This window comes from Strix uralensis, chromosome 1, assembly GCF_047716275.1.
Source record: "Strix uralensis isolate ZFMK-TIS-50842 chromosome 1, bStrUra1, whole genome shotgun sequence".
Lineage (NCBI taxonomy): Eukaryota > Metazoa > Chordata > Aves > Strigiformes > Strigidae > Strix > Strix uralensis.
In genome coordinates this window covers 148,725,388-148,752,369 of record NC_133972.1, presented here as the reverse complement: position 1 = coordinate 148,752,369, position 26,982 = coordinate 148,725,388, and the positions used below count along the sequence as shown (strand labels likewise).

Below are 26,982 nucleotides of genomic sequence, written 5' to 3'. Positions count from 1 at the left end.
GCTCCTCGCAGCGCCGGCAGCCGCCCCGCGGGCCAGCAGGGCGCACGCGCACCTTCGCGTTTCCCAGCCGGAGGAGTCGCGCACGCGCAGGTGGGGTAACACCCCGGCGCGCGGCTCCGGAGCACGCGCCCTCGGCGGGAAGCGTCGCACCCGGCGGGCGGAGGCCTGCGCAGGGCGCATGCGCGGCGCAGCCAGCGGGCCGACGGGAGCCGGCGGCGGGACAATTGAGTGCCGAGGCGGTGGCGGGGCTGGTGGCTGAGGTATGGCCGCGGCGGGCGGCGCCGGCTTGGGTCATCGGCCGCGGGGGGTCTCTGGCCTCTCCTCGCGGGGGTCTCTCTCTGGCCTCTCCTCGCGGGGGTCTCTCTCTGGCCTCTCCTCGCGGGGGTCTCTCTCTGGCCTCTCCTCGCGGGGGTCTCTCTCTGGCCTCTCCTCGCGGGGGTCTCTCTCTGGCCTCTCCTCGCGGGGGTCTCTCTCTGGCCTCTCCTCGCGGGGGTCTCTCTCTGGCCTCTCCTCGCGGGGGTCTCTCTCTGGCCTCTCCTCGCGGGGGTCTCTCTCTGGCCTCTCCTCGCGGGGGTCTCTCTCTGGCCTCTCCTCGCGGGGGTCTCTCTCTGGCCTCTCCTCGCGGGGGTCTCTCTCTGGCCTCTCCTCGCGGGGGTCTCTCTCTGGCCTCTCCTCGCGGGGGTCTCTCTCTGGCCTCTCCTCGCGGGGGTCTCTCTCTGGCCTCTCCTCGCGGGGGTCTCTCTCTGGCCTCTCCTCGCGGGGGTCTCTCTCTGGCCTCTCCTCGCGGGGGTCTCTCTCTGGCCTCTCCTCGCGGGGGTCTCTCTCTGGCCTCTCCTCGCGGGGGTCTCTCTCTGGCCTCTCCTCGCGGGGGTCTCTCTCTGGCCTCTCCTCGCGGGGTTGGCGGAGTTGGCTGGGCGCTCTCAGCCCCTCTACTTGCCCGTAGGGAGACCCCCTCCCCCCGCGGCCGTTACCGGGCGGCTGAGGCGGGGTGGGCCGCGTAATAGTAATTTGAATAGCATTGCTTTTTGGGCCTGCTCCAAGTCCTTACAGTTCCTACTCCTTTGAATTGATTTTTCACTAATATTGATATTGCAGGGAATGCCCTCGCTGCATGGTTTAATTTTAACTGAGTAAAAGTTAATCCTGTGTCTCATCTTTGTAATTGACTACAAAAAAAGATTTAGCCTCGTCATCTGTGCCGGGAATGTTTCTTCAGATATTCATTAGAGCAGCCGGTTAAGTTTGTGCCAATGCAGGCATTGTAAGATGTGTAATGTAACTGCCTTCAACAGGACACCATGCATACTGTGTTGAGTTGAATGTGTAAAATTTTGAAATACTATTTGTATGTGTATTTCATTTTAATGCAGCTGTTAAGATGCCTTTAAGGAGAAAACTACTACCGAATTAATTGCTTGCAAAACTAGATGCATTCATGAGACGTTTTAGGCTGTGGTTTCATCGTACGCTTAATTTGGTCGAGCTAGGTTGCTAATAAAAGGCAGGAGCAGTGCTGTTCTTATTGCCTCTAGCTGCTTCCCTGCAACCACACCTGACGGTACTGCAAGTACAGGGCGATTCAACATATTGGTGACTGTCTCAAAGGAAAGGGCATATTTGCTTGTCAGTTGACTTAGTTGTAATGTGGAGCTATTCCTTGCTCTTGCTATGCCTACTCTGATGCCATCTAAAGCAGCTAGCATCAATCACTTGTTGCGCATGCATAATGGCCTTTTTTCTGTATAGTACTGTAAAAGTACAAAATGTAAACGTTTTATTTATTATTCTTTGTATTTTATGGTGTTATTATGTTTCATAAAACCTTGTATTTTGAAGACAGAGAGAGATGTATTGCTGGAAGCAATATTACATTTTAAAAACCATAAGCCCCTAATGGTTTTTGTAGTTGCAAATAGGTAATACTGGTATTATTCTTACATGCTCTTAAATTTAATGGGACTGAAGTTACTGGGTTATCAAGAGTCATATCTTTAAATTTCTCACTAATTTGCAGATTTCTTAATGAGTCTGGTTTTGTGGTTTAAGACCAGATGACAGTGCAAAATCCAAATGGATTTGGAAATCAGAACACTTTAATCACAGATACATGCAATTTACGAACTGCACAACTTCTCCTGTTCCATGGGAGGTGTGACAAGCTTTAGAAGTGGAGTGGGCAGGGTTAGTGTAGCAGTTCAGCCATGCTATGCATAGTCCTCATGTAGAGTTGCGGGGTGTCCTGGGTTGTCTTCCCAAGTGTCACCATGCATTACAGGGCTGGGGAGAGAACTTCTTCACATTCACGTGGCACCTGAAGCTGACTGTGGTCAGTACTGGTGCTTGCAGTGTGCTCCTCTGGAAGGTTCTTGCCACCTTTGCAGCTTTCACAATGGCTATCAGTTGTTTACACTACAGGTACTCCTGTTAAAATAACCCAGCTACTCCCTTACTGCATAGCGTTAACTAAAGTTCATATGTGAACACTGTTGTCCAGTAGGCCTAACTTATGTGAACTGCTGTTGGCACAGCCAGAGACACCCTTCCTTGAACTTTTAATAATGGCCACAGTGGAAGTGACAGTAGTTCAGGCCATTTTGCTGTTAAGGTTATGCTAATTGTTCAGATGTGGAGGAGATAGCAGAACTCACGTTAGTGTCTGCATATTCGCAAAGTATTTGGACAGTACTCTGTTACTACTTCTGTGCAAATCTTGGAAAGAAAGGTTGTTGTGCCCTAGTAAGCCACTGGAGTGCAGAGTAGCGTCAAAAAAATGCAGAAACGCAATGGCTGTTGCAACAGGATGTAAACATGCTGTCAAGATGGTAGAGAGGTAGAGAAGTTTGTGTTTGCAATCCGCATTATGGTTTATTTTAACCCAATTGTTAGGGGGGATCAATTAAAATGAAGAACCCGTGTACGAATGGAGAATTAAACCAAAATATGTTCCATAAATTGCTGTACTGTGCTTGTCTTCATCTTTCCAGCTGCTGGGTTATTCTGTTGGAATTTTCTCTTGTTTTGTTTCTTCTACTTTGAAATACTAAGATTATGACTTGTTATTCTCGTGGTTGCAAGGATGCTTTGTGATATTAACATTGGTATATGTTTGGTTTTGTTCTGAGGTTGTTTAGGGGAATAATGGTCTTCTATTTTGAGAGAAAACCTATAATATGTTTCTTCCACTGTTCAAGTGGACGTAACATGGAGTGATAATCTCCACTGTAATTTTGACATAATTTTCTGCTGAATTCTAATTTTATTATAGTGAATCTGAATGACCAATATAATTGATTGTTTAATGCAAAATACTACTCCTGAATATGAAACATACCTTCAACATTTGTTGTTTGTTGTCCACTAATAACGGGCTTTTCAAAATTATGTTTTAAGCATTTAGAATAGTTCTGTTTCAAATTGTCTTTTTTCTTTTATAAACGGGTGTAACTTTGTTAAGCAGCCCCACATTGTGCATCTTCAGAGCGTCTCTTGCTATTGTGAACTGCATTATTGCCTTTTCAAATAAAAAAGGATGTGTTCTGTAGAATTTGCTGTAGTTGATCCTTCTTAGTACTTAATTCATTGCAACAATGCTACTTTTTCTTAAGTTGTATTATGCTTGTGAATTAACATTGCTATTTGAAAATCTTTTCTGCTATTTTATTTTTAAATAGTGCTTATATTGTTATCTATGGATATATTTTTGTATTTAAAGCCTATTCTGACTGCAGCTGTCTTTATCTGCTTCCTTCCTTCCTCTCCACCCTTCAGAGCAGTACAACTAAATATGAGGCGATCAGCAGCTCCAAGTCAAGTGTTAGGAAATGTAGCCAAAAAGCCAAGGTTTATACCACCAGGAAAAAGTAACACAGTTTGTCTGAAGAATGAAACCAAGGAGATGGACCAAGAAATGAACTTAAAGGAGGTAAGTGCACTAAAAAGTGTATTTGTTCATATTGTTACTAAAAGATAGCATCTGAGCTTACCACAAACAATCTCTGCTTAAATAATAGATTTTGATACTTTTGCTCTTACTACATTTGATCTTGCTTCTCATGTAGGTTTCTCTCACTCTGAAGTGGATGCAGAAAAATGTTTTTCAAATAAATAATCGCTATTGAGCCCAAATACAATTCTTAGTGTAGCTGAGGTATGGATTGCATCTTGGCATGGGCTTTACTGGATTCAAGTGTTTGAAATGCTTTGTCAAAAGCAGTTAAAAAACCCAAGATACTTAGTAATGAAATGTCAGTATATCAAGTTGCAGTCTTGCTGCAAGGAGCTTTCTTTGAAACCTTTAATATCAACCAAAAAAAAGCATCACAACTTTTATTCATTTTATCTACAGAAGACTTCTACTAAATTCAATTCATAAACTACTTGCACAAGTGGTGTTTGGGATTGTGTGCATGTGCTTTCTGTTGTGAACACTGGGATGCATGTATTTTTGTAGGGATGTATATATTTATGTAGATAGTTTGATAATGAGGATTAATATCTATTAAGATTACTTCTTGTGGCTGTTTTCTCCATTTCTCTTCAACTGCATGAACAGCATGCTATTGTGAACTTGTTCTTCTTTTGCAGATGGATGAGAAAGGGGGAAGTGCTTCATTGCTTTCTAAAATATATAGCCAGAATCAAAATGCAAATTTTACACAGTCTGTGGAGTCATCTGGAAAAGTAAAGCCTTCAAAAGCACGCTCCAGCGCTAGTAAGAGTAGCAAGGTGGAAATGAAAACACTAAATATGCCCAAAGCTGGTAAGATGCTCTTTCTTTTTTACTGAATGATACGCTACTTAATAAACTTTTATGAAATACTAGTATAAGGGTCAGCAACAGTGCCATTATTTGGTGTTCTGCTGTGTAGAGAGTGAAAGAAACAAACATTAAATGATTTTTTTTTAAATGGAAAAGGAAAAAAAGTTGATGTTTTAGAAGTCAGTTGTTAGTGCTGCTATTGAGGTGTGTGTCTTCCAGAGAGTACTATAGTCAACTCGCTCTAATCCAGAGTAGTATCAGGATGAGAGTCAGAATACCCTAAATAGTGGAGAAGTGGTGTAATTTGGAGACCTGGTTGGCCTCATGCAGAGAATGCTAACCGTTCTGCATGGATTCACATCTTTCAGAATTCATGAGGGTTTCTTCTCTTCAGTGCAAGATCTGAGCTGGTTTTTTCAGTGTCTCCAGTGGGCGCTCAGGGTTCATGCATGGACTACTAAGTCTAGTGTGGCATCAGAGCAGAACTGGCTCTGTTCATTCATGTGTGTGCACTTACTCATTTGTTACTCCCCATAATGAATATTCATAGAACCACAGAATAGTTTGGGTTGGAAGGGACCTTAAAGATCATCTAGTTCCAACCTCCCAGCCCATGGGCAGGGACACCTTCCACTAGACCAGGTTGCTCAAAGCCCCGTCCAACCTGGCCTTGAACACTTCCAGGGAGGGGGCAGCCACAGCTTCTCTGGGCAACCTGTTCCAGTGTCTCACCACCCTCACAGTAAAGAATTTCTTCCTGATATCGAATCTAAATCTGTCCTCTTTCAGTTCAGAACTGTTCTCCCTTGTTCCATCCCTACACCCCTAATAAAGAGTCCCTCCCCATCCTTCCTTTAAGTACTGGAAGGCCACTAGAAGGTCTCCCCAGAGCCTTCTCTTCTCCAGGCTGAACAACCCCAACTCTCTCTGCCTGTCCTCATAGGGGAGGTGCTCCAGCCCCCTGATCATCTTCGTGGCCTCCTCAGGAGTCGCTCCAACAGGTCCATGTCCTCTTATGTTGGGGAGTACATTGCTCCAAAAAGCTAGGTAGTCAGCAGTGCAAAGATACTAAAGTGTCTGAACTGTAGCAAATGCACTTTGATGGACTTGAATGACTCTGTGGGGTTGAGTGTCTTCATTTCCCACTCTCCGTGTGCCCCAACCACAGATACAGTGCAGGGACGTTCTGCATTGTGCGAATGCAGGTGTACAACCTCGGGAGCCGAGCACATCTTGAAAGCGTTGCACTTGAACTGGGTTACTGACATTGCTGGATGAAAAACACTGCTCTTGGAGTCAGCTCAGGCATTTCAACATCTGTCTTACGGTTAACTCACTCTTGTTTCCTCATAATTAATTACATTGATAATGATCTTTCTCTTTGTTTTAGGGTTCATTTAACTGGTAATACTTTGTGTAATGAGTAGGGTTTTAAAAGAGCATTTCATGGCTGCTTATCACCTTGATTCCATAATGGTTGGAATTATAATTCAGAAGGCTTTAACAAAGTTATATTTAATTTTGTTTGTGATAAGAGCTGCTAAGTCTGGAAGCCCGACAGAAGCAAAGCTGCCATAGCTCTGTGTCCTAGGGTCCAGCCAATAGTGAGGCTGAGCACGTGTTCCCAATAGGCACGCAGTGTCCCATACATACATACGTATACACATGGCTGGTAACACAGGCCAGCACAGACAGAGAATACAGCACTTGCACAGACATATCCTGTCCCCTCTCTGCCTGACCAGGGTGAAAGCCTATTTGTGGAATCTAAATGAATATACATATATTTATATATAGATATACACACAGAGAGAATATAGATCCCTCCAGTAACTTACACACAGTCTGTTCAGTAACTGGCTCCTCGATTTGTTGGACACCACAGGTGCAGGCACATGGGCATATGAAACACAAAGTCCACAGGTCCCAGTCCACTTGCTCCCACTGGTAAAAACAATAGGTCCCTCCAGTAGTTGGTCTTAGACAGTTGGTCTACTTAGTGGTGGGCTCTTGGTCTCCCAGGTGCCTGGTGCACAAGTGACACGTACATACAAACACGTCTCTGGTAGCTGGATTTACCAGCAGCTAATCCCCCGATATCCTAGTCTCTCCAGTAACTCACTTGGACTTCCTGGACCCTCCCGTAGCCAACTCTCAGACCCTCTGGTCTCTTTTGATATCTGGCCCAGACTCACGGCTGTTCCGATAGTTGTCTCCCAAGCCTCTTAGCCTGCTTGCCAGCTAGTCCAGCTTGGGGTTTGCTAGTGATCACACACACTACCCAGGCAGAATACATGTACTCTGGCCTCTCCACTGGTGCATTAGGTACCTGGGCCCTATGACGTGTGTGTGGTCCAGCTTCAGCTGCTTGCATGTACCCTTCCATACATTTATGCATGCAGAAGAGAGTCCCTTCACACAGGAAAATATTTAGAAATGTAGTTTAGTAAGAAGATGGGACAGACTGTAGCAATAGAGTGCAGTGCATTGCTAGACAAGCATACTAACCAGTCACTTGTTTAAAGGTGGCCGCTTTTTTCCTTTTATTTCCCTGTGCTTGTTCCTCCCTGAACCACCTTCATCTGTCCCTTTTTGCTTGTTCTTGTTTTTTTTCCCTTCAAAAATCTCATTATAAGCCTCGTGCAAACTCCAGATGCACTTTCTAGCATCTTACGAGTTCAGGCCCCAGTAGGCAGCAACTCCCTTCATTCTATAAGGTGCTCTGGGGAGCCCTTCCCATTGACTCTTCTTGTTTGGTTTCACCCCCAGAAAATGAGGGTTGATCTGTCCCCTGTGATGGCCCTGAGAGGATGCTGCCATTATCATCTCATGTGACCCAGAGTATTGCACTCTGCTTGGCAGAGCTAATGTGGGAAAATGCAGCCTCCTTTTATGTCTTAAGTCCTTCTGGTCTTAGGGCTTTTGTGTTTATCTACCCCATGCTGTAACTTCCAGTTCTTCTGATGAAGCTCATACTTGCAGAAAATTTTCAGTGTGTGTGGGACAGGTTCTTTGAGTGGTCCTTCTTCCCTATAGGTACATCTGCAAAAATTTGTGTCTGCTGGTTCTGTCTAGCAGTGCACTTGAAAGATAACTAGTGGATTTATTTCCAAAATAATCTGTGAAATCAGCAGTTTTCCCAACAAAAAATGTTGTGACGTGGAAAAGAGATAGCAAATGCTTTTTCAGTATCATGAATTCTGGGTGCAGCTGGTACGGGTTCTCTGATTTTAGAAAAACAATCAAAAAGTTGTGGAGTGAGACTGGGTGAGCTGTTTCTGTTGACGTTGTTTGTGCTGTCTGAGTGACTGGACAAGCCATTTTGTGCCAAAGCCTTTCTATGTCTGTCGAATGGGGCTAACCCTGCAAGTCTTTGTAAAGCTACGATGAAATGTGGTATAAAAGAAGGATATCTAATGTCAATGTTAGTTGTGGTCATCAGGTTCACTGTGATGCAAGCACTGTACTGTGAAAACAAATCCTGCATGAGGCTCCGTTAAATCTTACATAATTTCTTAATAATTTAATATTTTCCAAGACAGCTTCTGCCCGTTACGTCACTTTGTCTGCTATTCATTACAGCTAATGTAGCAATTATGTAGATTGTGTAAACTGTAACCTCCTTTGTAGTGTGAAATTGTTTGGTCAAAGATGTTTTTGGTATGAAATTCAGAAGTAATGGAAACCAGTTGTGAAAGCCAGAGTCAGTTTGGGGTTTTTATTATTATTAATATTGTAATGGAATTATAACTGACTGCCAGTCTCGGCAGTCAAAGAAGAGTTCTCTGTTAAAGGGGCATTCAAATAATTTAAAGATTGAAAAAGTCTGGTTTATGCATTATTTTGGTTTATTGTCTCCATATCATTTAATGTGGATGATATACTGATTGTTAGCTTTATATCATGCTCAAAGATGCTGTGTTTGGGTTCCCAGTGCAGCAGTGGAACATGTAAATAAATACCCCCGTTTCCATTGAAATTCTTGTGAAACACCTGTGGACCATGGGACAACTGCACTGTTCATAGAGCTAATCTTTCTGAAACCCAGCCCTGAAAATGCTGCGCATTCTTTCAGAAAAACTTATCAAACACATGGTGTCCATTTCCTGGAGTAGGCAAGTAAGGATTTGATTAGATAGCACCAATCTAAAAATTATAGCATATCTGGCTTAAAAAAATGCTTGCTTTTCTAGGCTTCTTTTCAAAATAAACTTTTACCTAAAATTTCACTAATAAAAGTGAAGTGTGAGGGACTGAAGGCCTATGAGATGTGCTATTTCTAAAGATGTTTTAATAAGACTGTAGCAGCTGTTGCCTGTGTGTTGTAATTTTGAGACAGTTTGAACTGTAAGATATTGAACATGCTGTTCAACAGGCAGTTTACTAATGGTGATTATGAGTTGTGAATACTGGAAAATTATGTTTCTCCATAAATGTATGTCTTTGTAGGAAAATGAACTTTACTACTACTTTATGAATCGGTGTTTGCTTGTTTGTAAGAAGTAAAGAGCACAGCAATCTCTTTGGTACCTTTGTTTTGTATTCAGAATATAGTACTTGTTGACACTGACAACAGATGTGTGGATGGGAGGTAATTTATTTGACATTGTCATTAGTGCTTTTTCTCACATGCCTCCAGAGAATTCTATCAGATAGGTCTGCATGCTCTTTAAAAATGAGATTTACTTTAACAGTCCTAAACTATTTAACAGTAACTGAAAACAAAATCATAAATGTGTTTGGAAGGATATTATTGCAGCTCTTAAAAGTGCTTGGTTTCTACTTGTCCTCACTACATTCTGAGGACCTATAAGCAATAATAAAAAAATACAAATAATTTGAATTTGAAGAAACAATGGATGGGCAGAACTCTGAACTACACTTAGTATCTCCTCAGCATTGCTAGTAAGTGAGATTGGCTAGAACTGAGGTTTTTACTTACATTGCCACCTTCAACTTAATGGTTTTAATATATATATTTTTATTTATATAGAGCATACATAATGAATGTTATTTATGCTTATTATCTGAGTGTGCAGCTTGCTTTCTGTTGGTATTTTTAATCTAGGAGAATGTTGCTCTTTTTTTCTTTCAGGCTTACTATATCATGTGTGTAAATGACTAGCTCTTTCACCTGTACACTTAGACGCAACGTTCTAGTTGGACTGAGGTTTCATTGTTTGAACCTTATGTAGGTGAACAGAAGAGCTGGATATAAAGTTTTATTCTGTTACACCTCACCTCCTGTTTGGTTTTTGGTTCAGGAGTACTCTGTCTTTCATCCATCACTAACACCTGTTAATGCGTCTTCCAAGAGGAACTTTGTCAGGAGTCATACGCAAATACTATCTTTGAGCTAATAATGAAGACAGATTATAACTGTATTTCGTAACAGGGTTAATGTGTTCACCCTATGTCTCTGGACAGATGTTTCTGAATGTTGCCTATGATATTAACTGTATCTATTAGTTGCCTATAGTTTTAAATATACGTTCTCTAGAATGTTAATGTTTACTGAGTACATTGGTTTATAAGGTTTAGACTCTTTGCTCATTTAAGTTAGTTTTATTTTCGTAATAGGAACGTTTGGCTCCTTCAGCTTCCTAGAACATTGTTACAGGTTAGTCCGATATCTCCTGTCACTTGATGTGAATAAAAACACCCTTAACCAATTAATTTGAATATGGTAAGAGAAAATGCACTCCTCATGCAGTTACAACAGTAGCAATCAATTGCCTATCACTTTTAATCAGAGGATTAAAAAATGTTATTTTCAGGATTTGTCATATTGTCCGGTTTCAGTCTAACTGCCTACTCTGGGTTTCTAGATAACACAACTAAAACCATTCAGGCCTGATACCTCATAATGAAGCATGTTATTGCTAGAATTACTTGGATATCTGCAAAAGTAGACGCATTAATTGTAATTTCTGTTATTGCGCTCATTTCTATTACTGCATTTCACAGATTGAACTGGAAAAGATATTCCAGTCAGGAGTATTTTTACCCTCCGTCTATTTTAGTAGTGAAGCTGCGTGTATAGCTGCAGTTTAGTGGGCCCTTCAAATGTTTTTATAAACAGTTGGTAGAGCAGTTAAGTCTTTGGGTAAAAGACACTGCATAAACATCTGTAGCTCTTAATAATTACCAAGTACCTTAGTACAACTAAGGTGTTACTGGATGCCTGAGTGTAAATAATTTATTACTGCATTGTTTGCAAGTTAGATCTTACAAGTTTGTAAATTTTGTTGTAATTTCTTACTCTTCTTCTTGCCATGTTATAGACAGAATAGTTTATCATAGTGAATAGACAAAATTATAGACAAGCTGTTTCTCAATTCAGGATAGTTTCTTTGCTGTTTAGGTGTCATCTGTACCTGTTTGATCAGTTCATCTCAGGAGATGGGGATTGGTTAAGAAAACTGGATTGATGTAAATGTATCTGAAGAGAAACTGTCCATATCTCTGATCTGACACTGGTTCCAGAACTATTCATTTACACATCAGTCGTGGTGGGTATACATGCAAATTGTCACCTATTGGCCCAGTACCCCACTGCCCAGCAGTCAACGTGTTGCAGGTAGACTTTTCACTGAGACTTTTGTGATTATTTAGTCCTACATGGCTTGCCTCTTCTTGTCTGTAGCTTTGGGACTCTCTGCCATGTCCTGAGGACAACACCTTTTGCTTGGTACTCTTCCTTGGGATGTGAGATGATGTCTTCTATGCTGCTGGTGGCATAAGACCTTCCCTAGCATTTTCCCAGCTGATTATGCACAGAGTTCCCCCTGGCTGTGGTAATGCATTGTTTACATTAATACATGGAGATGGTATAATAGCAAAGCAGTATAGTCTGACATTGCTTGTTCTCATGACTCTTCAGGGGGTTTTGTGGTTGGGTTGTTTTTTTCTTTCCTCTTCCTATAGATTCGTCACCTTATGTATGGTGGTGACCAGAGCTACATACCGAGCAGAACACTGTTCTCAAGGGCTTCCAATTCTGTGCTCAAAAGCACCAAATGCAGCAGCTATGAATTCCCTACTTCTTTAGTTTTACAGTCGACCAGTGGAGAACCCATTATTGGATTGTAGCAGGTCAGAGAACGTGGAGTCAGTTGCCATAGACTGAAAGCAAGCAGGAGAGTATAGTGTGCTTATGTGATACATCAGCCTGTGGAAGAAGTTCACACCCTAACCAGTGTTACTCATCTTGAATTTGGGCTGCCCACCAGCTCAGTGGTAAGATACGCTGTGGTAGTAAAATTAGCAACCAAGAGATGGAAAGAAGGAACTTAAACCAGCTTCACCACCAAAGGCAACATACCATATAACATTCAGCAACTGCAAAGCTGCTTTCTTAGGGTAGCTGTCTGCAGTAAAACAAATCCAGACTTGCATAATTCTAGTGTGATATTTCCACTTACTGCAACGTAATTTATAATTTGATATCATATTTTGCTGTCATGGAACAACTAGGCTTTATGTAAAGATAGATGATAAAACCAGGATATTCACACATTTGAAAAAGGAGAAGTGAATTGACACTTCTCATTTGTCCTAGTTAAGCATGCTCCAATATGTGTATTTGACCTAATGGAGATAATGAAGGAGAGGGGAAGGAAACCAGAAATCAGAAGGGTATTACATGATCAGAAAGTAAAAAAACTCAGAGTTATATTAGATGTAAGATATTTAACATTTTCCAGAAAGTTGGAGGGATTAAAGTGAAAGTTTTGCAGTAGTAACTTGCCTATTGAATGGAACTGTTGTTCTTTACAATGAAAAGAATATAAACTGCTAGGTGTTTTATTTTTGAGTAGTGATATATCCACTACTGAAGAGAGCTGTGCTGCATGCAATGATAATCTCTTATGCATTTTTCTTTAACTTGTTAAGTTACTGAAAATTAAAATTTGTAAACAAGAAAAAAATACTTAGATACTCTTTCTTGTGCAGAGACAGAGACCTAATTTTGAAACTGCAAATATAATGCAAACTCCCCTTTCCAAGGGGCGGTGGGGGATGTATTAGGAAATGAACTTACTATCCCAATAAATTTCTTATAATTTAGCTCCCAGAAGTTGCATGCAAACACATGGCATATAGTCTGCAATATATAGAAAATGAAATTATCTAATACCGTAACTTTAAAAATGAGGAATTTAGGAAATACTCTGTATAGAGACTATTTTCAAGGATTCAGGTTTAGCAGTACTAATTTTTTCAGTTTCCTCATTCTGAGGGAAGTTGTACACATTCTTACTTTCTTCTTGATTATCAAAATTGATTATCAGGCTGTGTGTGTATGAGGAGTGAAAATGGGCAAAACAGAAATACATGGCTGTTCCAAATCTCTTGGATGTTTTTCTCTTCCACTCTCCCACCCTTTGGAAAGTCCTAGTTTGGGGTGTGGGAGTTGTTTGGGTTTCTTTCCTCCCTCAGGTTGGGGGGAAGGTGGATTTAAGGGAAGATGTAGCTATCAGATGGAGGGACAAGAAATGCCTTATTGAACGGAACTGGAAGGGTTTTTCTGAGCTATCATGAGTATTATTACAGACTTGGCCTGGATCCCTTCAAAGATAGTCGCCAAATCTTTCTGTGGCTACGCTCATTGTTTAGATCCCCTTTGTTGCCATGCCAGCATAACTAGAATTCAGTCCCAGCTTTTGGCTTTAGGCCTTAAGTTTTCCTCAGAAACAGAAGCTTTGTCACAATATGACTTTCCTAAAATCAACAAGTTAGTGATAAGATGGTTATCTCACTGTCCTCAAAACATCCACTAGGCAAAATTAGAAGAATGGAGAAAGCTGCCCCTATGTCAAATGCAGGGAATAGCGCATGGGGAAGTATTTTGAGGTTAGTATTTAAAGGATAATCTCCAAAATTTTAATCTATGAAAAGATGGGAGAATTGCAGAAACTTGGCTTCTCTTACAAAGTTTCCTTTTCTAGAGGCTATCTTGCTAATGGGGATTTAAGAATTTAAGCAAAACATCCTGAGAAAATCATACTTTCAAATCTTTCTGTATTTTTCAGCTGCTTCTGATCAGTCATCAAAAAACTTGTTGGAAGAGAGGATCAGAGAAAATACAAGCATGTATTAAGAACTGGATGCACTTCTGAATTTGTGAAAAATAGCACTCAGCTTCTCTTTTTTTAAGGATGTGACTTATAAAGTGGAGGGCTAATTCATGGTGCTGCACAGTCACTTAGTATTATAATTTAGAATCCTGTAGCTTTAAGCCAAACTTAGTTTGAAGGATGGTTACAGATCTGCATGTGTGGGCCCTGGAATGTAAGACTGAGATGAAGATAAATTCTTTAAAATTTGGCATGGGGGGTATTTTAATTGTCTAATTTAAATATTTCCCATTTCAGTGGGATAAATGTAGAGAGAATGCCTTACATCAGTAGAGGGGATGGACGTGTAGTTAGCTTTTATGCTTGGAATTTTAGCTTATAAGAGCTCTGGAGTAGGCCATGTGTAATTCAGGGTAGTTTCAAGAGAGCAGTTTAAAGGTAATAATTACATTGTTAAGGTCTGCGTTTTCTGTGCTTGTCATGAGATACATGCATCCTTGTTCTTGCAGCAGTTGCAAGAACTGTTAGATGTTAGAAGTTAATACGTGCTAGATGGTGATCACAGAAATAGATGCTGAAAAAGAGAGGTAAAGCTTCCCCTGTTTATCCCCGCCCTCAATGCAGGACAGAAGTTAGAAGTAACTGTGCAGGAGAAAGGAAAGGAGTGGTCTGAGAGGTTCAGCTACAGCAAGGAGAAGAACAAGAAAGTACAAAATTGATGGTGAAAGTGTTGATGAAGACAAAAAATCAAGTGAAATGAGAAAGCTATTTGAAACACAACTGAATCTAAAAATATTTCTAAGAAGTCTGGTGAGAATGTATTTAAGCACTGTAACTTCCAGGTGAAGTCATCTTGCAACTTTTGGCTCACGAAACTTTGTCATCCTCAACCTTCTCTTTAATGAATAATGCCTGCAACCCTCAGTTTTGGAGACTGCCCATGAAACAACTGTCCCTATGAGAAACCTTTGGAGTTGAAAACTTTCTGACCCACCCTTTGCTGCAGAAGGCTCTTAAGACAGGCAGATCAAGTGACTTGGCACTGTCTTGCTGTCGTGTCAGTAAAGAGGGCTATAGGATGACCTAATGGAACTTTTGCAGCCCTTACTACCTATAGACACTCTCAAGTCATCTTATGCAGCTGCCAAATTCATTTGCAAGTGTGAGCAACTGCCTCAATACTTGCCAAATGTTTCCGCTGCCAGTATACCCCAGTATATTCAGTGATGTGTAACATACCCCATCCTAGCTGCTGAATGTTCTTACAGTTTCTCATAAGCGGAGGGGGCATCAGGGTTTCACTTCAGCTTTGATTCAAATCTTGCAGTCATCCTCTTGTTCTTAAGATTTTCAGGCTCCTAGGTGATTGCAAATGCTAAGGCCCAGGTCTCTGCAAAGCTGGTTTGCTTGTACATTATTAGATAGGAGCAGATGTCCTTCAGACTTATTCTGAGGCTACCACTTTGTGGGCAGAGCACCTTCAGAGTTTAGCAGTCTTTTATCTGTTGATTTGATATTTTTTGCACTAGAAGGTCCCAGCCTGAATCTCTGAAGCTGGTGTCATTCCCTTCAATGTTCAAGTCTGCTGTCTGATCCAAACTACATCTTTGAAGATACGTTCTTTCTTAGGGCATCCTTAATTCTCTCAGATGTTTTTTGTCTTTGAATCATGTACCTTACAGTGATTTTTAACATTTTTTTAAAGTCTGTCATCGAGAGATTCTTTCTTGGTTCTGTGTAACAAAGGATCCTTCCTCTCTCTTCATCCAAGATGCTCCCCCCAATTTAAGATATTCTCCTTTACAGGGTGTTCTGTCTCGTAACATACCAAAATTTACATGGGCCACTTAATGCGGTTATTGGCCATGATACAAATCTGGCACTTGTAAAATTTGGGCCCACTGAACTTTTTCAGCAATTCATAGTCATTTGGCTACTTTAATCCCTGACTGTATTATAGCTGTGATTCAGTCATGTCTTGATAGCTCTCCAGGATGCACTATTTGTATCCTTCTTTTGGTATTAGTTCTAGACTTTTCCACAGCAAAAACCTACCTGTTACTTGTAGTTTTGAGTCTCACTTCCCAGCTGTTGGAGTTCTGCAACCTTACCAAGAGGCTGTTGATTGTTTTTTGAATAATCATGCTGATTTTCATTTCCCTAGAAAAACACTCTGATCTACTCTCACAGCTCCCCCTCTTCATGAACTTCCAAATATGATGATTTCATCCACTTGAAAATGGGGTTTTTAAATATTAACATTTAAATTGGGAAGCATCTGGGTTTTTTAAAGGAAAGCATCAAGCACATAAAGAAAAATGCTGAATCCAAGACTTTATTTTCAAAATTCTGAGTAGATTAGTGAATTCCATCTTGAAAATATGAAGGAAAAATGAGCTGTACCTTGTGCATAGGATTAAAACAAGAGGTACAGAAGGCAGTGATGTGAGGGGTGCATGCATGGCTATTTTCTTCAGCAGTGACCAGAATTTCCTCCCTGCTACCTGTGGTTTGCTGTTCCCACAGTTATGCTAATACAAGTTTTTGTAGGGTGCATTGCAAACCATATTCCTAAAACGATCCAGATAGAGTCTGAAGAAGCTTTTTCAATGTATTTCTTTTTTGCGAGTTATTTGTCCTGTGGCATACTGGATCAGGGAACTGCTGGTGGTTAAAACTTGCCCAGCTCAGAAAAAATGATTAATTTGCAGACAAATCAGTTCCCTGATCTGACTTGCTCAGAAGATTTGCGAGTGCTCATATCAGCACGGTGAAGGGACAGGAACATGACAGGGTTAGGGGGAGACAGAAATTCCTCTTTTGGCAATGTCTCACAATTATGTTGACTTAAACCAATTATTAAACTCTATGCTTGCCCAAAAAAATTAAATAAATTGATTAGTCTGCAGCTGGATCATCTCCCTGAACTGCCTGTGCAGTGTGTTGCATCAATGCCAGTGTTGGTGGAACACGTAGGATGAAGGGTGGACTGCAGTGACATTTCTTTTTTTGTAATTGTCTTGGAACTACACCTATTGTTAGTTATACACTATATAAGTCTATATGTAACATTTGCATCCAGGCTTCTCACCTTCTGTGATTTGGCATCCAAGTACGGATACGACCTTAGGCTGATGAGCAGAGCTATTTTAAAAAGGGGGGGTGGGGGGGAAATCTTGGTTGGCAGCAAGCTTCATTTTTACAAGGGTTATTTTACACTTCTGCAGAACAATATGTAATTCAGACTAGTTCCTTCAGGCACTTGCTCAAAAGAAATCTCTGTAGCGGTATTTTGCTGTAATTGCATGAGTACAGAAACTTGGTCTCTCTAGCAACATCAAGCAGTAAGGTGATAGAGTAACACAAGTTTAGATAGGTCTATATTAGGAGTTCCTGCATCTGGTATCCCAGTATAGAAGGAGATTGCTGCAGCTCCTTGTGGCCAGGTCCACAGGGATGTATTCCCAAGAGGTACGTGCGCACATGTACACACTATATATATGTATACGGCCAGCCATACAGAAAATGCAGCACTTGTGCAAACACAAGCAGCATTAATGGCCTCATCCTCTCCCTGCACTGTCTGACTGGGATGAAAGCCTGTTTGTGAAAAATACCTATGTATACAATATGGATCCCCCTGGCAAGTGGCCTTAGACTCTCATTCTGCTCAGTAGCTGGTCCTGGGCTCCCAGCTGCCTCACAAACCTGCACTGGGTCTCTCTGGCAGCTGGTCTGGATTTAGCCCTTACCAGTGGCTAGTCTCCTGGTGTCCTGGTCCCTCGAGTAGACAAATGTCAGACCTTCTGTCTCTCCAGTATCTGGCCCAGACACACAGTTGCTCCACTTCTTGGCTCCCAAGCCTACTCGCTGGCTAGTCCAGCTTGGTGTTTGCCAGAGACCACACACTGCCATAGGCACCCAGGCAATAGCATGGGCTCCGGCCTCTGCCCTCGGGCCCCTGTGACCTGTGGTACCACTCCAGCTGCCAGCAGGTACGCTTCCATCCAGAGTCATGCACGCAGAGTAGAAATTCCCCTCACCCAGGAAAATAGTTACAAATGTAGTTTAACAAGAAGATAGGAGGAACTGCAGTGATCAGGCACAGGGCATGGCTGGACAACCGTACTGAGCAGCCACCTGTTTACATGCACCTGGCTCCTTTTATCCCTTTTCCCCCTGTATTTTCCTATGCTTGTTCTGCCCCAAACCACTTTCATTCCTCCCTTTTCTTACCTTTGGTTGTTCCTCTAAATATCCTGTACTATGCCTTCTGCAATCCCAAAATACTCTTCCTGGCATCTCACCATGAGTCCCATACCCAGTGGACAGTTACCCCTCCTTCAGTCTGCAAGGTGATCTAGAGAGTGGACTCGGCCCACTGGGCTGCTCGTGTTTCTAACAGCCCTGGGAGCAGCTGGACTGATGGCTCACTTTCTTTCATTTGGGTTACTGGGGTTCCTCTGCCTGACATTGTTCGTCTGTGCTCTTTGTGAGTGTGGGAAGGAGCCTTTAATGACACAACCTAAAAGTCAAGAGACTGGGCACTGCACTACTGCTTCAAACAGCATAGGGTACAGCATAGGCTTACCTGTGACTCCTCAATTCTGATACCATCAGAGCTTAAACTATCTGAGGCATGTTCAATTTTTTTTCAGTTACTGAAGGACAACCAAGTGCATAAATTAGAAAAAAAAAAGGATAACCACCAGCTTTCTAGTCTTAATGACAGTAAAGTGCAAAGTGTGGGGGAAATAGGGAAGGATGAGTTGTTTAGAAGTGATGTTTTTCATACAGTGCTTCTCACCACATGAGTATTTTGTTTCTCAAATTCTAGTGTAATGGGTTTCAGGCTATAAAACGCTTTATTTAATCTTGGCTTGAAAGCAATTCCAGCAAAGTGGACTGGTCGCAATTTTGATAGGTGGTACAGACAAGCCAAGTCTCAGAAATGGTTCCAAACATGCTTGTTATTCTAAATGCTAATTGATTTTTAGCAGTTAAAAGTCTCCCTTTGTTTAGTTTGAATTTCATGTTTTGAATACGGCTTGTCTCTGCCTTGGGTTTTTTCCCCTTACAGCTAACAAGTTTCTACCTAGATCTTTATAGCCTTAAGATACTTCAAACTATAATTAGATTTCTCTTCCCTTCACCCCCCTTCTAGGCTCCCTTGTTTTCAAGGCTGAACATGTTAAGCTTGAGAAGCTGTTGCCACTATATCAAATGGTGTTTGTTTCCACCCTCTTGACTCTTTCAGCTGTGTACGTCATTTTTCAAACTTAGTTTCTGGTTTTTGTATTTGAGGGCACCTTTCCTTACATCTGCAGGTTTTTCTCTTTCTCCGATTTGTTGATTTAGTTTAGACCACAGAAATCTGAAGCCTTGTGTGCATTTTTATGCGAGGACTTGGCTTAAGGTGATACGTTTTCACGCAAGCATTAGAAACGCACACAGATAGCACGCGCGTCTCGTTAATAAAAATCCCATTTCTATTGCGGAAGAACGCCTGGAAGTATTATTATAAAAGTAGGTTGTTTCCTGGTGGCTATTACGAAAATCCCAGCCTGCTCCGGCTCCAAAGCACTCGGGAAATGCGTGGCGGCTGCCTGCAGCCTGCCCTGCGCGCAGCCCCAGCGCCGGGCGAGGCCGCCGGAGCCCGGAGGGCGAGGCCGGAGCCCAGCGCCGGGCGATGGCACCGGCGCGAAGGGGCGGGCGCGCTGTGGCAGCTGCGGGCCGAAGGGACAATAAAAGCCGACGGAGGGCCGGGGCGGCGGCGCCCGGGGCTCGCTGGCGGGCGCTGTGTCGCTGCTCCCGCCGGCGTTGGAGGCTCAGCCGCCGGGAGAAGCGGGCTCTTTAAGAAGCCCCCGTGTAGGTAGCTGAAGCCGGCTGCCAAGTGCAGGAGAAGCTCAGCTTTACTGCGAAGCCCGCGCCTGAGTGTAACCTAACCGGCTGGAGGATATGCCGCCCCTGATTGACAGCAGGACCAGCATTATGCAAATGGCGCCGGGCGCGCGGCGGCCGGGGGCTCTGTCAGGGAGCTCTCTACACACGCCGCCCTCGCCCTTCGCCTCCCGCTCCCTGTAACGCTCAGTGCCTTTCACAAAGCAATTGTTGCTTTTTTGGGGACGTCGTTACATGTAAAATCATCTCGAGCGCGGTTTCAGTTTGAGATACGTGCGAGAGAGCTAGGGAGATGTGTCAGAGCTTGTTACTCAAGCTAAATTAGGTAATTTTTAGCTGGGTAACGTGCTAATCTTTAAACCTTTATGTTTTTAAATCCTGCGTATGTCTGGTCTCTTCATACAAAAGTGTATTTTGCTTGTTTCTTCTCGTCTTCTTCAGTCTGAAGCCTTATGTAGGTCAGGCTTGGCTTAAGCAGATTTCCTGAACCTGCGTCAGCTTAAGCTGAAGGAATTTTAATAAACCCTCCCTTGTAGGCGTGGGCCTAAATGAGACTAGCCTAGTTAAGCCTGATCTTTTTCTGTTTGTGAAAAAGAGCTGAGCAGAGCTAGGGACTGCATGGTGGCTTCAGAAACGGCTTCCTTAATTCAAAGATAACAATGGTTGGGAAGGCCAGATCTTCTAATTTTACCTTATCTGAAAAGCTCGATTTGCTAAAACTCGTGAAGCCGTATGTTAAAATTCTCGAGGAACATACCAATAAGCATTCTGTAATAGTGGAAAAAAACAAATGCTGGGATATCATAGCTGATAACTACAATGCCATCGGAGTAGATCGCCCTCCTCGTACTGCACAGGGCCTGCGCACGCTGTACAAGAGGCTCAAAGAATATGCCAAACAGGAGCTATTGCAGCAAAAGGAGACTCACTCAGATTGTAAAAGCAGCATTTCCGAGCCAACCAAGAAAGTTGTGGAGATGATTCCACAGATTTCCAATGTGTGTTTAAGAGACAGGAGCGGTGTTCAAAGGTGAGACGATTCTTTTTATTTTGTTACTGAATGAAAATTATGGCGCCTCCTATCTACTCTGTAATGCTTTGCTTGTGTTCAGGCTCCTAAAGGAAATGTTTATCAGAGAAAATCCCCAAATGAGGAACAATGACAAAGTAATATTGCTTTTGTTTTATGGGAAGCTTTATGGTGACTTAGCACTGCATTCATTTTTTCAGCTCTCTTTCAAAGCCTGTTTCAGAGTCTTTGTCATACTCTGGAAAGTGAGGGTTAAGAGAGTATCAAAGAGAAATAGTAGCTCCAACCTCTACCCCTCCCCTACCTTTTAATAGGCAGATTATTCAAACACTGGCAAAGTGATGGCTATTCTCCTCCATTTAAGGTAATGCTGCAGTCATTTTGCAACATATGGAACTATTACTGGGTTAAATAGGATTTTTAATAAAGTTAGTTCACAGAGCTAAGAAACCTTACTCATACACCTTTTTTCTTTCATTTACTCTAATGTTTGCATGTAATGTTTTAACCGACCCCAATCCTTTTAAAAAAAATCTGACTCCCCACACCACAGTGCTTTGTGAGTGCAAATGTTTTTTTAAATTATACTTTTCTTGCATTGACAGTGGTTCCCTGAAACTGGAGCAAGGCTAATTGCAGTCTAAACTCCAAGCAGTTCTGTATCCTACGTTAGGTAGTTGAAATACAGACAGACACTGAGAGGTACAGCACTAGAAGTTTTCTTTTTTGGTAGTTTTTTTTTTTTTTACTGCTCAGTAAAGTGAGACACACTGTCTAGATTTGAGCCAGACATAATACAGGCAGGCAGCATGCAGGCTTTCTTCCACAGCTGGCTAATGCCCCTCATATCTGACTTGCAACACTCTGCTGGTTCTGTATTGGTCCTTGAGGGATCAAAAAATGCCTGGGTCAGGTTTTGGTTCCTCCAGATACAAAAACTAAGCTAGGGAGGAGGGGAAAAAAAGTCAAATAACTCCCCAGCAACCTTGAGAAAGCTCTGATTTCTCTTATTTTCCCAAGCAGATTAATGGGAAGCGAACTTTCTGTATTTTAATCAGATATACTGATAGTCGGTGCAGCAACGTAACACTCTTAAGAAAAGCTGGCATGCGCACACACGCTGAATTGGATACATGGTGCCACTGGTTGAACTGAATGGTAACAATTGTCTAAATCCCAACATGCCAGATGCTCTAAAAATATATGCTGTTGTGGGTCCTTTGCGTAAAGAAGTCTGAAGCAACTGGGCTGTGCTGCTGCTCCTGGTGAATGCCCCTGGAGGAACTGTTCCAAAGAATTCTCTGGAACAAAACGAGGCTTTTAATTGCGCTAATAAAGGTTGCAGTGTCTTGACTACCAACTTTTGTAAGGAGAAAAAAAAAAGAGTGTGAGAACTTTGGTTTGTAGATCGGCTTATAAAAAGCACTGACGCTTTTCGTGGATGATTAAGAGCTAATGATCTCCATAGTTTGTCTCCTATAATTTAAACATTTTTTGCAGTCCCTCATGGGTCTGGGAACGTTGACTTGATTACTGCTTACCCAAAACGGTTGTTCCTAGGAACAGCCAATATACTGGGCACTGAAGGAAAAAGAACATAATTTAAAAGATTACTTTTTTCCCTGCCCAAATACATCATTATTTGATAGTTCTAATTTTAACTCTGAGTTGCATTTTACCCTAATGTTCAAAACCCTGTATTGGGTTTTAATTCACCAGGATATGGCTTAGGTTTTGTAGGAGGGAAATACAACTTATAATGAATCCAAATTCTTAGACGCACCTTTAAGCAATTTCTAGCTTGCTGTGATTAAACAAAACCTGGTGAATCATGGGTGCCTGCAGGGTTATAAACACCATCCCCCAATTGTGGTAACTACTGTTTGTCTTTCTTTCAGTCAAGTTGTCAGAAACAACATTAGTAACCACCATACAGGCAGCTCTTTTGTTTCTCAGTTTCTTCTTTCTCTCTTTGCTGTCTAATTGTTTTCCTCTTAAGAAACTGATTCTAAGAGAAGAAAAAGAGCCTTATCAGAGTTACCTGAAGATTTGGTAATTTTCTAGTTCTGTGGATTACACTTTAAGAGATGGATTTTTCACTGTTTGGAGGCTCTAGTCTATATTAGACTAAATCTTACCTGTCTTCTCCTTAACCTCTCTTGCTTTCTCTTTCTGCTCTCTCTCTCTCTGTTTCCTTTTGTCAGAATGACCTGCTTCTCCTGCTGGTTGTTTCCACTTTTCTCAGGCTAGAAGCTGGCGAGGAGCCAGCAAATAAGGAGGGAAGCTGTATTAGAAGCTGTGGTTGTGAGGAGGGGGAAACCCAGAATGACAGTCAGCACTGGGGAAAACAAGTGAAAATCTGTGTGGAGGATAATACTTCTGATGCTCGTGAGAGGAGTAAAAGGAATGTGAGAAAGAGGTATATAGTAAAAGGTGAAGCTTTGTGGCACGAGGAGGAGGGAGTAAGGTGATATAATTGGTACTCTATAGGCAGCTCAGGTAACAGTCAATAGAATTAAGATTACCCTGACGTTTTCTTCAGAGAATAAATGAAAGGTCTATTTTCAATACCTGCTTCAGATGGACCTTTTAAAAAAATACCTAGTTAAATTAGTTTGGGTGGTTGTCAGGATTAACTTTTGGAAAATACATTGCTCTGACCCTACTGAACATTTTTACAATTGAGTATTGAGAAGTTTTCATGCTTTTATTCTAGAAAATGCACTTTCATGTTAATGGATGGCAGGCTAGATCAGGGTTCTTTGGAAATTGCAACCATGACTGCTCATTTCTTTTAAGCCAAGAGTTTTAGAGACCATGGGAGATGCAGGAGAGATGATCATGCCACCTTTTGATTAAAGAGTTAGTGATGCATTTACACAAGAAGTAGGATGTACAAATTAAATTTCTCCTTTGCTTCTGGGAATTTGAACCCACATCTCTTGCTAACCAGGACAGTGTTTTAATAATCAGATAGTGTTTCTCAGTTTGTGGCTTGTAAGGCTCACACGGAATTAAAAAAGTGTAAACACCTCCCACCCCCCAATTTAATAGACAGCAACTCAGGTCCTCCAGGGTTGGGGAGCATCTGTGAATATTACATTAATCATGGATCCACTCGTTGCCTTTAGCTGCTAGCAGCAGCTCCGTTCTACAAGGGTTGGGGAATGTCTTGTATCTGCAACCACTAGTTATATATAGCCTGTTGTTTTAGACAGTCATGGCCATGATGATGCACTGTCTTCGGTATCGGTAGCAAGTTGATATATTCCTGTTCCCATGTTACACTGTACTGCCTTCCCAGTCATGCTGAAAGTATTCTTTGTAGATCTGTACAGTAAAATAGATCAAGAAGCTGATCTGGCTTTAAAAAGCATTACCTGAATAAAGGAATGATGTGCAGAAGTGTAGGGTTTCAAACACAACTGATGGTAGAGAGGTGGCAGGAACAGCTTGAGCCAGTATTACCATGAAAGCCAATGTAATGTCAAATCATGATTTGAGGTGCTGCTGACTCAGGGGTTTACACAAAGACAGATGAGTCAAGTGGGCGTTGTACTTTCGAAAAGAAATGCACAGAACTATAGGCTATTCTTAATGGAAGCATTTCTGTGCCTTCTATTGAAGCTTCAGTAAAATATTGAGATCACCGACTCAAAGAGAAGGAGCAGGGATTAGCTTGATTCCCTAATCTACTGGCAGGGTCATCATTTGAGCTCTGGTCTCTTCTCCCAAGGCTCTTTGAGTAATTTTATTCAGTGACTGTTTTACATTAAAAAAAAAACGAACCACCACATACTTGAGTGCATGTATTGGAAACAGGGAACACATTAGAACAGGAGGAGATGAATAAGTTTGGAGATGGAAATGTTTCTGCCACAGTCCACTCAATCTAAATTAATGCCCTTCTGAAATCACATTATATATTATATAAACTCTTTCCTCTGTCAACTTGCATGACCTGCTGCTGCTTTGTTTTTATTCTCATTGGTCACTAATAGCCCTTCTTGCTTCTCCAGTGTCAGAAGAAGGGCCTACCAGGATAGTTCTCTGTTGGCTCTACTGCCTTTATAGCAATAGAACCTGAGTAATACACAGGGCAGTGCATGTGTGGTGGAAAGAAGGCTGTGTACTTGTGGTGCTTGGGTAATGAAGTAGAGTCCTAGGCAGAGATAGCAGAGTAGTATTTCAAATGAAGCTTTGGTTACTTACAGCTGCACCTTTTAAAAATAGTTTTTAATCGATTATTTAAATATGATTTTGTGTGTTCTAGTGCTAGTATCGATAAAGAAACAATTGCTGGTACCAGTTCACCACAGGCAATGTTGGATCACCATCCTGCGACAGTCATGATGGAATTGCAATCAGAAGAGGATGTCAAACCTCCTCCTTCTTTGGTTATAGACTCACAGCAAAATGAGAACTTAGAACAAGAGGAAGAACACCAGCTGGTGCATATTATGGAAAGGTCTCCTTCAACATCAGTATCTTCAGTTGATATGAGAGTGATGATGTCTCCCTCTCCTGTACCAAGAAGAGATGAGTTTTTTAGGCTTGAGGTTGGAGAACGCTTTAGACCAATGTGTGGTTATGACCCACAGATGTTACAAATGCTGAAAGAAGAACATCAAATAATATTAGAAAATCAGAGAAAAATTGGTCTTTATGTCCAAGAAAAAAGAGATGGTTTGAAAAGAAAGCAGCAGCTGGAAGAAGAACTGTTGCGAACAAAAATCAAAGTAGAGAAGCTGAAGGCAATACGACTACGCCGTGATCTGCCAGAATACAGCAATATCTAAATATTTTATTACTTTTGTCACGTTCTTTGAAATACTTAAATGCTTTTGCCCTAGCAAAACTGTTCCTTATGTTGATATGGATGGATCAAAATCTGGGCTTGGGGGATGAAAGCGTATTTTCCATGTGGTTGTTTATGTACCTTAGAAAAATACCTTGTATGGGTTTGAATGCACCAACTCTTCTGGCCTGAAGTATAATCAAATCCTCTATATTTAAGTGTTTAGGTTGATAAAAATCCAAACTTTTAAAATATTTCCACTTATCTCTGTTAGAGTTGTGATGAGCTAATGGAAATTTAGCTCAGCTTTTTTTAAAAATTTTGATCATACGCATTATTTTTTCAAATAATAACCTATCTGTTAATACCTTAATGAAGTTACAGGTTAATAAATACATATAAAAAGGAGGAATAAGAGGCTATGTTTAAATGTCTTATTCTTTTCAAGTTGGTAAATCTTATGACAGTGGTGAGATTTTGCTGATGTATCAGCTTGGAAAACAAAATTACTGGATTGTTATATTTTTTTAATGTTCAGTAGACAGTTGAATAAATGTACATCTTTTTAAAAGTTAATATTTTTTATTGTTTCCAGTGGAGTGTTTCCATAGGGCGTTATCAAAATAGAGACAATGAATGCAACGCTTGGTTTTTAAAACTGCATGCATGTGTAATTTGTGTGTACAGTTACCATGATTGTATATTCAGTTATAGTAATTATACTGGTGATCAACCACAAAAAAGTCTAATTTCCTCATTTGCATGCATAATTACTACAGTGCATGTGCAACCAAGACAGTTGCAGGTGCCTTTGATCAATATCACTATGACTATAAGCTACTGAAATGAAATAGTTTCTGTATGTAACACGTGACTTGAAATCAACAGAAGATTCCTTGTCATTCTGGGTACCTTTTATAAATGCTGTTGTTCTGGTCTTTCGATTAGTTTCAAATAAAAAGCCCCAAATGAAAAAGAAATTGATTCTTCTGTCTGTCCTCGTAGCAGCTGTTTCCTCTGCAGTTAGGATCAACGTTCATAACTGGAAGAAAAATACCTGGAAAGCATAAGTCCCAGGTGATTAATTTCTTCATAATTCTTAGTCTCCTGCCTGTTATGAATGAATTCACAACTGCCTTAGACCTCTGGCTCCTTATTCCCTGTAACAATACTTTCTCCTTCCTCTAACCTTTAGCACAAGAGAAGGAAATGAAGCACAGTGTCAAGGAAAAAGAGAGAACAAAGGAGATCTAATTCCTCCTGTGCCTCCCATCTCAGAGGACCCAAACAACAAAAAGAGTAAAAGCAATAGGAAGGAGAGTATTTCTTCTTGCAGCTGCTTGTAACTGTCACTCTTGTCACCACTGTTTTCCCAAATTTGCTTCTTTCTCCATTCCCACAGAACCTCAGCGTG

At 41.5% G+C, this 26,982-nt stretch overlaps 2 protein-coding genes across 5 annotated transcripts in view; both read left to right on the top strand.

Annotated features, from left to right (window-relative positions):
- Window positions 1-186: 186 nt before the first annotated feature.
- Window positions 187-26,982, top strand: part of RAD54B (RAD54 homolog B) — a 67,687-nt gene continuing 40,891 nt past the window's right edge. For 3 of the 4 annotated variants that reach the window (XR_012630926.1, XM_074884526.1, XM_074884537.1), the window contains exons 1-3: window positions 187-260; window positions 3,769-3,922; window positions 4,585-4,759. Coding sequence is in view for 2 of the 4 variants with exons in the window: in XM_074884526.1 (XP_074740627.1) it covers window positions 3,785-3,922; window positions 4,585-4,759 (313 nt within the window). In the remaining 2 variants the exon portion in view is untranslated. Of the gene's footprint in view, window positions 261-3,768; window positions 3,923-4,584; window positions 4,760-20,754; window positions 20,771-26,982 lie in introns of those variants that run through there. The other variant, XM_074884550.1, reaches the window with a different exon arrangement.
- On the top strand, window positions 19,447-26,548 carry FSBP (fibrinogen silencer binding protein). The gene is made up of 2 exons (XM_074884562.1): window positions 19,447-20,770; window positions 25,044-26,548. The coding sequence occupies exons 1-2, from the start codon at window positions 20,400-20,402 to the stop codon at window positions 25,567-25,569; spliced, it is 897 nt and encodes a 298-aa protein (XP_074740663.1). The 5' UTR covers window positions 19,447-20,399; the 3' UTR covers window positions 25,570-26,548.